Source organism: Populus euphratica, unplaced genomic scaffold (genome assembly GCF_000495115.2).
Source record: "Populus euphratica unplaced genomic scaffold, PopEup_1.0 scaffold75.1, whole genome shotgun sequence".
Lineage (NCBI taxonomy): Eukaryota > Viridiplantae > Streptophyta > Magnoliopsida > Malpighiales > Salicaceae > Populus > Populus euphratica.
In genome coordinates, this window is record NW_011499866.1 from 999,514 (window position 1) to 1,013,037 (window position 13,524).

Consider the following 13,524-nt stretch of genomic DNA (forward strand, 5'->3'; position numbering starts at 1 on the left):
ATCATGAATACTCGACAACATTTACAAGCATTAACATTATTCGAATAAGATAACTAATGTAATCATGTTAATAATTTATAATTCAATTGGAACCTTATTTGTGTGTGGTTTCTAATTAAGTAATAAAAAGAGTTTATAATATACTTATTTGAAATATTATTAGTGGATCCTCTAACCTTGATAATTATTTTATCCTTGTTTAATCCTTATATCAATATCACATTTCAAAGCTCTCTTTAACTCCCTTTCTATTATTATCTATTTATTTGTTTATAGTTTATACAGTTAACCTTCATATGGTTCGACCTCGGTCTTGTCGGGTTATTTATTATTTTGACACTCCTACACTTGAAAGAAGATATCAACTCTTTGGTCATGTCAAAGAGCAGGAAGAATAAAAACTAGAAAATCCCACAAAAACCACACCAAATAGAGTTCAACCGAGTAGAAAAAGTAGCACCTTCTTCTCCAGCCATTGATAGCAGGATATTCTTCCAGCCTCTATTAAAGCAATGTCAAAAACTCTCCTTCATGACAGCAGCTTATCCCTGCCATAAGCATTAGGCCGAATCTTCAACTAAGAGCAGCACCTGACCATCTCCCTCAACTTTGCCTGCGAGTCACAGCAACCCTAGATGAGTTCTCTTTCTTTCCCTGTTTTGCTAAAATTAATTAGCATGTTACTATTACTTGCATGCGTGAATTGTTCACGCATGCATGCAACAGTGGCCACACTAGGTCATTGGTTTGGACCAATGACCCAACCCTTTTTAGTTTGAGACCGGGCTATAAAAAAATAGTTTTTTTTTCTTTTAATATAGAATTTTGTGGATTTATTTACTGGCACTAAAATCAGGAATACATTACTTTTTGGGTTACTCTATATTTACCAACGCTAGAGTTGGAAATATTCATAGACAAATATTCATTAATGCTAGAGTAAAAAATATTATAGAAAGATCATAGGAATATAACAAAAACAAATCTTTAGTAATTTAAGACAAAACCAGCAATGCAGCCTATCTCAGGTAAAACATTTCTCTTATATTTTTATTGTGTGGAGGAAAAGAGCTTAGTTGAGCTCTTTTTAACTAGTATACTTGTGCTAAAACAGGTAATGAGTGTTGTATAGTTTGCTAAAGTCAAGGACAAAGCTAGGTTCTAGGATATAGTACCATGCCTAAGCTAACCTGTGAAATGTTATCAAAAATATTTTGCAAATACCATCCTTAATTTATATTACAAGCTCTAAACTACTTTATACACTTTATGCTTGTTCCATTATGTCTATAAGTTTATCATAATTGTTTAATTTTATCTTTATAGATATGAAATCCTTAAGGAGATAGGTATCTAATAATAGTTTAAAAAATAAAGAATCTCTCACCTGTTAAGAGTTGTATTCATCATTCTTAAAAGCTTTGAATCACTATAGATGTCACCTCATGTTAGGATATTTTTTGTTTGAGACTGCTCGAGCAAGATTCCAAAGGGAAGCGTTGGCCTTAGAAATGGTTACCCTTGTGACTATAATTAGCTAATATTCTTTTTTTCAGAACTTGGTTCAAGAGTAACTTCTTTGAAAAAATTCATCACAGCCATGTTAACAACTTACAAGTTGTGTTGGAGGTTAAGTTTTGGGGGAGAGGCAAGGTTTTTGAGTTGTTCTTATATGGCTCAATGAGCACTTTCATTTATTGAGCTACTTGGTGAAGGTTTAGAGGAATTGATCATTAATGAAGGGGAGATCGGCCAATCTCTCATGTCTTGGCATTTTTAGATTACCAACAATAAAAAAAACTTCAAGAATATATAAAAAAAAAATGAACTAGCTTTTATTTATTTTTCCACAGACAATATCACTAACATAGCTAGAGAAACTTTAAGATCTTGTCATGACTATTTAGTGAGTTTGAGATTTTTTATAGTTGGGTATGGGCTGATAATCCATATTCTCCTACAAAACAAGTTTCACATGTAGAATAAAAAACTCTTCAATGCTTAAGTTGGTAAAACATAAGAGGCAAATAATGCATACAAGAAAAAGAATAAAAATACAAAAGAGTGTGTGTTGTGAAAGAGAATAAAAATGAAAGAGAATGTGTGACATGGTTGTGATGTTAACTATATGCATAGATTTGTTTATTTGTTAACTTGTAATGTATACCTAGTGATCTTTGGGTATTTATATATCCTGGACCACATGTATTTGCATTATAAGTGTAGGGTTATAAATCTACTTGTTGAGGTAATCATGGAGAATATATACTTCATAAAGAACAACCATGCAATCATTTTATCAACAAATTATTCAAGTAAGCACCTACTATGTTAACTTGTATGAAGGCTTTCAGATAAGTGTTATAGTAACAACTTATAAAACAAAGAATCCAGGTGGTGATTGTATTGGAGAATTTAGTTGGGCTATTATTTAAGCATGCCATGTATGTTTTAAAGGGAGAGGAAAAATAAAAGGAATGTGGGCTTTCTTGTCATTATTGGGCTTTATTTGGTCCCTTTTTTTTTTCCTTCCCTTCTTTCTTCTCTTCTAGGTTTTGTTAGGTTAGGTTTAGTTGGACTATATCTAAATTGAAGAAATGTTGACAAATTAAAAATTGAAATAGAATATATATATATATATATATATATATATAGCTCTTGTATATAATGTGTTGACATGTTCACAAGCCCTTTATATTTTAGTAGTACTTTCAATAAATTCTAACGTTCCATATTAGTCTTTCTTGGTGATGTTGGCTTCATATTAGACTTATTATTGGGTTAGGTCTCATCTCTTTTCATTTCTTTTTTCTTCTCTTCTCTTTCTCATTCTCTTCTCCTATTTTTTTTTTCTTTTCAAATGGACCATTTAGCCCAACTAGTTATCAACTTAGGGATTTTTTTTTTCCTTTTTGTTTTCCTTTTCCTATTATTCTCCTCTTTTCTTCTTATCTTGTTGGGCTTTTTTATCCTTTCTTTCTTTGCTTAAGCTATTTGGGCTTGTTCATTTAGGTTTGACCACCAACCTCTAAATCCTTTCCTGAGGGGACATTTCAGGTAAAGCTAAGTTGATTTTGCTGCTTAAGAGTTAATTTAAACTTGGGAACAATTTGTACATCTTTTTTTTTAACAAAAAAAATAAGTAATTAATAACTATCTGACATAGAAAATTTACATTTTGACCTCTGACCATCCATTTTCATGCTCATAAAATCATAATATCTCATCTTATAATATCTCAGTATTATGGTCTTTTTCGAATGATGACAAAGGATAGATGAGTGGGCATAATATCATTTTATCCCAGATAGACTAATCTATAATCCAACCATTTAGCAATAAAAGCTTGGTAGTAAATATTGAAAATGAATAATTACAAGACTAGAAATGCAAGAGGGTAAAACCCCAGATAAGCGGGTGTATATTTATTTACTCCAAAACTAGTTTTCAATGAATGTTCCCAGCAGGATAACACTTTTGCCTGCAAAAATATGAAAAATAAAAAAAATTGTTACACATCATGAAGGATTGCAATAATTGTATTCTTACTTGATGATATCAAGAATAGCACCATGGAACTCATCGAATGCCTTGGCATTTTTGTCCACAAATTGCTTATAGAGTGTTCCCATCACATTACTTTGTCATCTGTGTCGAAGGCATGGACAGCGCTACCAGTAAACAATTTAGCTCATGATTATTGACAATCTTAAACTCAAGCACATATGCGCGTACCTTCATCAGAATCCGAGAAACAAAAAGACGAGGAAAGAATAAAATAGGATAGACTCGAAAGTAAATAGGAGGTCACAAGGAAAACACCAGCAAATTGTACCATTTTGCAAACTTGAACAAGAACAGATCCAGTGGTGTAGAACAGAAAATACAGATAAAAAATGACGGGAATATCTTGTTGAGTTTGGAAGTCATAGTTAGAAAAGGAAATGTAAAATCTTTTAGCTGGCTTGAAAATGTTGTTTGGTACAGGGAGGAGCCGGTACAGGTGGTGCGATTGCTGATAGAGCCCTCAATACCCTGCTTTTCCTTTTCGAAGCTCTTTGCGGTTGAAATTTATTTCTTCAGAGAAAGTAAATTCCCTTTCACTTCCCTCCTCTCCTAAAGGTGCAGGTGCAGTAAATTACAGTTCGGACTCCAGCATTACAAAGTAGTATTAATAATTAAGAAAAAAACTCCTGCCAACGTTTTTTTTTACAATGTAATATGAAAGCAACTCAGCCAAGCCTTCATCCAAGCATGCCTTTCTTACCAAAAAGTATCAATGCAAGATGCTTGTGCAGATTGAACTCTTTCACTGCAGCATTACATATCAGAATTCCTTCCTCAGCCTGAAGATATGAGAAATAAATAGTCTCATAAGACTTAACAGTGGGCAAGCAGCCTCTCCTTGACTTAAAACTGCAGTTTCAAGCACAAGATCTCCCATGTTGCACTCAGACATTTGCTGAGATAAACCTAGACTTAATGCATGCCACCTTCCCACATCTGTATGTGTGTGTGTGTGTTACAACAAAAATAGAACTCCCATTTTATTTCCACAGATGAGAGAAAACAAAGTAAACTATAAAAATCACAGAAGAAACACATACATTTCCACATGAAACCCCACCATGAGGTTGGCCAGTGTTCTCAATCATTTCAGATTGAGAGGTGGCCTCTCCATGACTTGAAATTGCAGTTTCAGGTATAAGATCCCCCATGTTGCACCCAGACATATGCTGAGTTTGTGTATGTAGCAATCTATCTCCTATTTTTGGAACTGAAGCAGGATTTTGTTCAGAACTGGTCAATGCATTAGATGGTGCAAGTAAGCTCAAATTATTGACAGAACAAAATTTCACAGGATTTTCACTAGCCGTTTTGTCTGCCCGGGACTTCAACTTATGGACTTGTGATTTTAGCACAATCTGTCTAAGGATATGTTCATTGATGCTATCTCTGGACTGAATAGACGTCAATCCATCTTGAGTCCCAAACTCATCATTGTCATTTGCTGTCTTGGCTGCAAAATCACCATCCATATAAGAGCATTAAGAGCCCAATAACCTTGCAGAATTTTCATCCACAACAATAGTCAGGATACATCTAGTAGTCTTGTTTTTTTAAACAATAATGTCTTGAACAATATGAGTGGGTGAGTGCAGATGGATCACCTGCCCATAATAGCAATTTACTATTTCAGAAGACAGCAACTACAATACCAACTCAATATTTATTAGCACTAACATTTCCCTTTCTAAAACATTTTAAATTATTGCTCTCATTAACCTGAATGATTGCAATGTTCCTAGCCACCATGGAATTAGAGAAATATTTCAAAATTTCCTGAAAAAAAAAATGAAGTGATGCAGAGGAGAGAAACATCAAATCAACAACCAAAACCAGTGAAAGACAGCACGCATGAGGCTCCTTGCAAACAAGATCTTCGATATAGACAAAGTCCTGACATGCCCCTATTTAAAGAGATTGAAATGACACTCCTTTATTTAATTTTTTTTTTTTTAAAAAAAAGAAGCTTGAGATTTATAAGCAAATAAAGCCAATTAGACATGCTAGAATATCCTTATTCTGGAACATATTCTGTTAGCTTATATGGTAAATGCAATTGGGAAATTTCATATAAAATATTTGCAGGAGTATATGTGGATGATATATTCTTTTTCATATATCTAAATTAAGTAACCACAGTTATTCAACAAAAGTAAAAGTAAAAATTAATGTTTTTCTTACCTGGGTTACTGCAACCATCAGTAGCAGACCTCTTATTTTCTGGTCAATACAGAAAAGATAAATTTAGCACCATAACATTTATGGAAAAATATTTGTAAGAACAAAGTTATAAAAAACCACAAGCAAGAATTGGAAAATTTAGCACCATAATAGGAGAAAAGGTTATGTTGTAACATATGTGATGCGACATCCTCAGTCTCTTCAAATCTCTTTCTTTTCTTTCTCTTCATTGCTTTCTTTCTAGTCATACAAGTAGAAAAAGGCAGTGACTTCACATTAAAACCTCCTTCCATAAATGTTTCAAGATCAAACAGTTTTCTCTGTTCATCTTCTGCAATTTTTCTGTCATACTTAAGGGCTTGGGACTGCAATTCCTTAATTTTCAATTCTACCCACTTAAATCTCCACATGAGAGGATGAATAAATCTCTTCCAATGGTCTGTCAACTTTTTCCTCCTGAAAGGTTGGAAACACTCACAAAGTTGCATGGGAAACAATAATTGAAAGTTAAATTGAGCAAACAACACACATCAACATAGCGGAAATGAAAAGGTAAATATCATAAGAGCAAACATGCAAAAATCAGGAGAACTTGGTTATCGTGAACACAGCTATTCAAATCTATACCAAAAAGAAAGAACCATGTCAATCATGTTGAAGCATGTTAAAAATTGCTATAGCAGAGATTTAAACCATACAATGATTTGATTATGGTTATGTTTGTCATTGCTTATTCATTGAGAGTAAATCGTGAAGGAGAAAAGAACTTTTAGCAGAGGGCAATTATCCGAACCTTTCAACAACCTTTCAGAGAATGGGAGATAGGATACATATAGCAGCATCGTAAACAATGTCACTGGTGCTCCTATGATACAATTAATGTGAATTTCAAAAAAGATAACTGTAAGTTACCACTAGCTATGAATTCTCCAGAAATGCCAACAGGAGGCCTTATTACCAACCTTTCACCGAAAATCAGGACAGTAACAAAATTCATACCCTGGAGGACCTGATACTGTGTTACATGGATTACAGCAAAGTGTTTTTTTCCCTCCCAACCCTAGCCTAAATTTATCTTTTCAGGCCATTCAAACTGCAAACTACAGCTTTAATTTAATTCACATAACAAGATGAAAAAGTTAATACATGAAAATGAAGTCAATTGCAGATGATTGCTTAAGTTCACCTCTAACTAAATTTCAACTTTGCAATTTCACCAAGGATAGTTGATAACTGATGATGGTTCATAATTGTTATTTCATGATGGGATACTTTAGGAGTAGTATTAGATTAATTGATTTCTCCAGTTGCAATGTGTGCAGATGAGCACTAAATTATACAGGCATAAAATAAATCAATCAAACTACTAAATACCTCATTTTAAATGAGCCACCATATCCATCAAATACAGACATCTGTCCACCTCCAACAAATAACTGTGACTCAACATCAGTATCACTTAACCCAGAAGAACCATTCTTATTCTTAGATTCCGTGTCCCCAAAAGAACTAATGCTCTCGGTCGCAGCATCGACACATCTAGCTTCATTTAGCTCATTGTCACTGACAATGGTACAGTTAATTATATTAACCTCCACATCCTCACTTCTGGCTGCAGCTGCCTTAGCTCCATCACCATGTAAAGCTTCTTCTGCATGAAAGCTTTTGTCCTGGAAACTCCTCACACATTGTATGAACTTATTATCTTGTGGATCTTGAGGCGCACTCTTATTCTCTTTATTAGCCAAAACTTCCATTGCAGCAATCGGTTTGGTTTTTTATGTCCAAATCAGGACCCATTTTAATGTGACCTGCAACACAATAACATTCTCTTACTCAGCTTTTCGATTGTCATCACCCCATCATTAATAAATTCATATCGATGAAACAAATTCGTTTTACGATTAATTTTTTATTTCCAAATTAACAGAAAGCAATACCTAAACAGATTCTAATATACATAACGGCATCGAAGAAAGAAAGAAAACTACTATAAATTAATTAATTATTCAAGATTGAGCAAAAATAAGAAAACTTTAGCAACCAAACAGGAATTTCACCATGCGCATTCACTGAAATTGCATATCATATTGACATCTAATACAGTTACCAGGAAAAAGAATGAAAATGAAAATTCAAGATATAAGACCTACTATTGAAATTGAAACCCTAAACCCTAACAATTAGACAATATAAAGTAACTACCTGCCTGAGGAAAGGTTTCTGGGACTCTGATTATGTGAGGGTTAGAGAGGAAAGATTCACCGCCGGTGTAGGCTAGGCCAGCCGGAGACTGAGTGTTAAAGGAGACGGGATTTTATTTATTTATTATTATTTTGTGAGGGATGAGAAGAGGACTAAAGGCTTAGGGGGCTGTGAACGAGTAGCCTCGGAAACAACTTTGAAGGACGGGGTTTATATATGTTACAGCTGCTTATGCGATAATTATACAGGTGGCGTCCAGTTATAGGCATCTAGGCTGTATAATGTCCATCTCAGCTGAGGCTCTGTTAAAAACGTTTCTATTGTATTTTATTTTACCTGGTTATATTTAAAAAGAAAATAGATATATAAGCTATTTGAATTTATTTTTTATAAAAAAATATTTAAAGTATAAATTTAAAAATTTATATAAGTATTTAATTAAACAAATTAATAGCCATCAAATTAAATAAATAAAAAACATTATTAATAATAAATAAAAATATTTTTTAAAATTAAAAGATAAATATAGATAAGATATTTGATTTCGCAAAATTAGATATTTAGTTAGTTATATTTACTAATTTTATTTATTAAAATTAATAAAAGATAATAAAAATAGAAATACATATTAAACTAGTTGAATAAAATAAAAGAAAAAATATTATGCAAGGCATAACATATTAGAAGTATTATTTAAAAATAATTTTTTTTAAAAAAAATAAAGTTCATGTGTATAAAAACCCAAAAAAATATAAACGAATCACAATAATATCTTCAAAAACTAAATACACATAAAATAATTTTTTAAAAAAACCTTTATTCAAAAACGACATGCAAAGCTCATGATACACGTCATGAGACTAGGATAAATTAAACGAAAAGAAATTAAAGACAATTGCAAAATCAAACTTTCTCTTAAAAAAATAATGTAAAATGATGAAATCAAAAATAAAATGAATGAAAAAAAAATAGATGTTGAACTACATTAACTCAAACCCGTGACCTAGACTATTAAATCATAAGCATGACAAATAGATAAATCATGAAATTCCATTTCCAACCAATCAAATATTAAATGATAAAACTAGAAATAAATAAATTAGACCAAAGGATCTAAAAAAAAAAAATATATAATTAAAAAAAATAAGAGTAAAAATCAAAAACAAAAACAAATTAGAGGGCAACCACAAATTTTCAATTGGAGGGTTAAATTGAAAAAAAAAATTAAAAAGAAAAAAATAAATCAAAAGAATGAAGGTTAAATTGAAAAAAATAATACAACATAAAATTTGATTGAATGATAAAATTAAAAACCAATAAAACTTTAATAAAAAGTCAAGGAAACGTTAGAAATCAAAAAACTAAGGACTGGATTGTAAAAAATAATATATGATAAATTGTAATTAAATGACTAAATAAAAAAAACTCTTATAAAAGGAGAAGGAATGAAAATAAAATAAAAAATAAAAAAAAAATAAATACTGAAATTGAAATATAAAAAACAAAAAAGATTGTCGTCATGAGTGCACGGCGTGAGTGACATCCTAGGAGTCAAGTAGTCACCACTTAGTTTGGTTCAGGGTTACTAGGATACCTAAGTGTACTGGTCTTTTCAGAAATTTCAAAGGTAAATGACTAGTTATGACTAAGAAATATATTAACATCTCCTAATACACCGTATCTAAAATAAGTTACCTTGTATGATCTAGATATAGTTTAAAAGTTTCAATGGGTTCCTAACTGATGGTCTGTCTATGTTCAAAATAAAAATTTACTCTCATAAATAAATCTAGTATTTTGAATTTATTATGAACATGTATGTTGAGATAAATTCTTATATAAAGAGTGTAACATCCTCATATCTGGGATAAAACAACAATCTCATAGCAAATAAAAAAACAAGGTAATATATATATATATAGTCTTCATATGAAAATCTTCCAATATTTCTACAAAACTTTTCTCAGAATCTCTCCTATATCGGGAGGTCTCGAGTTATTGATATATAACTTATTTACACTTCTAATATTTCATATCTCATAACTCAATCACAACCCAATCATCATGGGTTTCAATCCCACAAACATCATCTTCATCATAACCATAATTTTTATAACATGTATTTAACAATAAATATCATTATAGAGGAATAAATTAGATAAACATGTATACATGGACATAATTATATGAATTTCAAAGTTAAGATTATATATTCAAGTTTAAACATCAATGATACAAATTAAGTTATATAAAAGTCGTAATATTATAAAAGATAAAGGTATATTCCCTAAAATCTAGATTACAAAAAGTGAATATAAGTTAGGATGTACTCATGTCATGCATATGATGATTTTGAAACAAAATATATATTATTGAAACATGAATATCACAATAAATATAACAACACAAGTATTCAACAATTTACAAAGGCAAATATGCATTTATATTTTATTCACTTATCCCTTCTGGTTTCCATTAGTATTCTTTCTCATTCAACTAATAAAAATTGTTTCCTCTTTCATTATCAACCTCTATACAAGATTTTATAAGATCAACCATGATTATTTTCGCCTAACATATTATCGATACCAATTTCACTAGTATTATCATTACCTTATAGGAATTGATGCATAGTCATCCCTTTACTTTAGACCATAACATATATTAAATATATATTAGTCGTTGCAAGATGATCCCCTTACCAAATATCCTATCATGCACTGAATGTATGTTAGTCAAAACATGACGATCCCCTTATCCAAGATCCTAACATACACTAAATGTACGCTAGTCCATGCCCTATATCACTTTTCTCATATTTTCTTTGACACTGATAATTTCATCACTCGACAATTCACACAAGAACCATTCAGTGTTTTATTTCAATCTATACATAAATTTCTTCATTTTTATTTTTCATTTATTTAGTTTGCAATTTATGCAAGCACTTATTTTTTGAAGTTTAGAAAGGGTCCATGTAGGTACCCTGATAGGGTTCATCTATCTTAGAAGGTGAAAGTATTCTTCACAACTCGTACATTATGATTAAAAAAAACACTCTCAATTTAAAAACATGAAAATCTAAAATAATTTTAAAAATTTTATAGTCAATTCCTAGTATTTAAATATTAGCTTACTTATAGTTCTAACATTTATGACAAGATGTTGACTATTAATTTTCATGAATTAAAATTTTTAGAGTTATTAAAATATAGACCAAAATCCTTTGGAATATTACAAAACTCTTGTAAAACTCATGTAATATCTTTTCTTTTTTATACATGCCAAAGTATTTTAGATTTTTTAAATAAAAAAAGCTTGAATAATTTTAAGGATGTTTTGCCACATGCAAGAAAAAAAAAGTATATTTTTTTTTATAATTTTTTTTTTAAGTTTTGTTTGGAAAAAAAAAACCCTTGTTTTTTGTAATAAAACTCCCCAAAATAAGTCTAAGTAGTGTTTGCAAAACACACCCTTTAAAAAAAAAAAAAACTTTAGTAAAAATATTGCTAGCCAAAAAAAAATATTGCTAGCCAAACAAAGCCCTAGTCATAGATTCAATTTTGACCCAACTGAGTTGACCAGAAATCTTTGGTCCGATCATGAACCAAACCAAAAACATGGGTTTAACTCGAAAACAAGTTAAAAACAAAAAACAAGCCAAAAACATATTAAACTTGTGAGAAACACAAAAAACTCAAAAAATTTGGCGTAAACGAATCACAACCCAGAAAAAACAAAGAACGCATATGAATATTCATTATGATTCTAGCAACATGAACTTTAAACTAGACTAGATTTCATGAAATAAAAGGAATATAAAGGTTGTAAATCATGCAAAGATCAATAATCAAGCAACAAAACTTAATAATTATCACTCAATAATCCTAGTTTGACTAAAAATATTTTGATATAAAAACAAAACTCTAAAATTAAAACTCATATAAAATAGTTATTTATGTCTAATGATGTCATGCGAATGTCATGATGCAAAGAAATAAATAAAACAGGTCAAAAACTCATAGCTACGACAATATTCTTGGGATGAACATAAAGAACATCATCTTAAATTTTACCAAAAAATACATTAGCCTATTAGCAAACCTAGAAATGCATACCAAGCTTTGAAACTGAATTTTTTTAGTTCACACAAATCACATTGTCATAGTCATATATATTTAAATCAAAACAAACAACAAAACACAACTAATTATTAAAAACATATATGAAATCCCATTTTTCAAAACTAGAAAATAAAAACAACAAGTTTATCCATGCATCTTAGATTCAAAATTGATTTTCAAAACATATTTTGATCTTATAAACCCAGGATTAACAATATGGTTTATCAATGCATTAACTGAATTAGGATTAACAATATGGTTTATCAATGCATGAACTGAATTAACAAAACTAAAAAAACAAACATTGTTTTATCAAAAATTAACTTAACTAGAAGGCTTTTATCACATTAAAAAAATTCAACTTCATCCTAAAATGCTTTAGAGAACAACATCAAACCATAGAATAAAAAATTATAGCAAAAAAGAAACAAGCACATACCTACTTTTCAAGTATTGCAAACATATTTTCATACTTGTAAACATAAACACAAACCAAATGACAATCAAAATCAACTCAAACAGGCCACATAAACTCCATTTTTAGGTTAAGAAAAATACCTTCAAACTCCTAAAATAACTATTGCCCTTCTTTGCTTTTCTTTGTATAAATTTGTTTCCACAAACTTATTACCCTTTCAAAGATGAAAAAACCCTTAAGTTAGACTCGTAAACCTTCACAACTATGGTATTTTCTTAGCATTTCTCTTTTTTTTTCTTTTCTTCGGCTCAAATTTCTAAGGATATTTATATGGTTTTTCTAAGATTTTTGATGGATTTCATCAAAAATTGATCAAAACTGAGCACTTTGATCAAAATGAGAGATTTCTAAACAAAATTTTACAACTAAAACCTCTATCCTTCAATGGTTTTTACAATGATGGTTTTGGCCTAGGTGGTTTTCCTTTGCTTTGAGACAAACATGCACTTTTCACCTTCTAATTTTAAGGGAACAATTTATAGCCCTTGATAAGAACCTTTAGGAGATTTGAAGTATAAACACATAAAAAAAGTTAGGTGGTTTTGCACCAATAGATATTTAGTCAAGGCTAATCATCGTGAACTACAAAAGAAAAAAAAAAGATGAATAGAGGTTGAACAATGCATCATTTAGGTTAAACCCTAAAATTTAGAGTTTTAAATTTAGGATTTGGCAAAGTTTTAATTGAGTCCATGTTCTTCCAATTATGGCATATGCACCTTTAATTGACACTGCAAAGTTTTAATTGAGTCCATGTTCTTCTAATTATGGCATATGCACCTTTAATTAACACTGACACGATCAAAAGATTGATGTTTTCTTCTAAATGCAGGAGTGTCGAAGTAATAAATAACCCGACAAGACTAGGATCGAATCACAAGGAGATTAATTGTATAAATTATAAATAATAGTAATACAACAACAACAAGAATAATAATAATAATAATAATAATAATAACAACAACAACA

The 13,524-nt window shown here is 30.5% G+C and overlaps 1 protein-coding gene across 6 annotated transcripts; it reads right to left on the reverse strand.

Moving 5' to 3' along the window:
• Nucleotides 1-3,382: 3,382 nt before the first annotated feature.
• On the reverse strand, nt 3,383-8,143 carry LOC105126179 (uncharacterized). 6 transcript variants are annotated; one of them, XR_842364.1, is made up of 8 exons: nt 7,954-8,143; nt 7,123-7,559; nt 5,894-6,204; nt 5,749-5,787; nt 4,608-5,020; nt 4,268-4,346; nt 3,572-4,116; nt 3,383-3,481 (listed from the first exon to the last, which is right to left on the reverse strand). XR_842364.1 is itself a non-coding variant. In XM_011026959.1 (7 exons), exons 2-7 carry the CDS (start codon nt 7,503-7,505, stop codon nt 4,028-4,030), a joined length of 1,314 nt encoding a protein of 437 aa, XP_011025261.1. In that variant the 5' UTR covers nt 7,506-7,559; nt 7,958-8,143; the 3' UTR covers nt 3,383-4,027. The 6 variants fall into 6 exon arrangements, 5 of the variants coding, with proteins under 5 accessions (XP_011025261.1, XP_011025260.1, XP_011025263.1 ...); XM_011026959.1 differs by having other exon boundaries at nt 3,383-4,116; nt 7,958-8,143; XM_011026958.1 differs by having other exon boundaries at nt 3,383-4,116.
• Nucleotides 8,144-13,524: the final 5,381 nt, after the last annotated feature.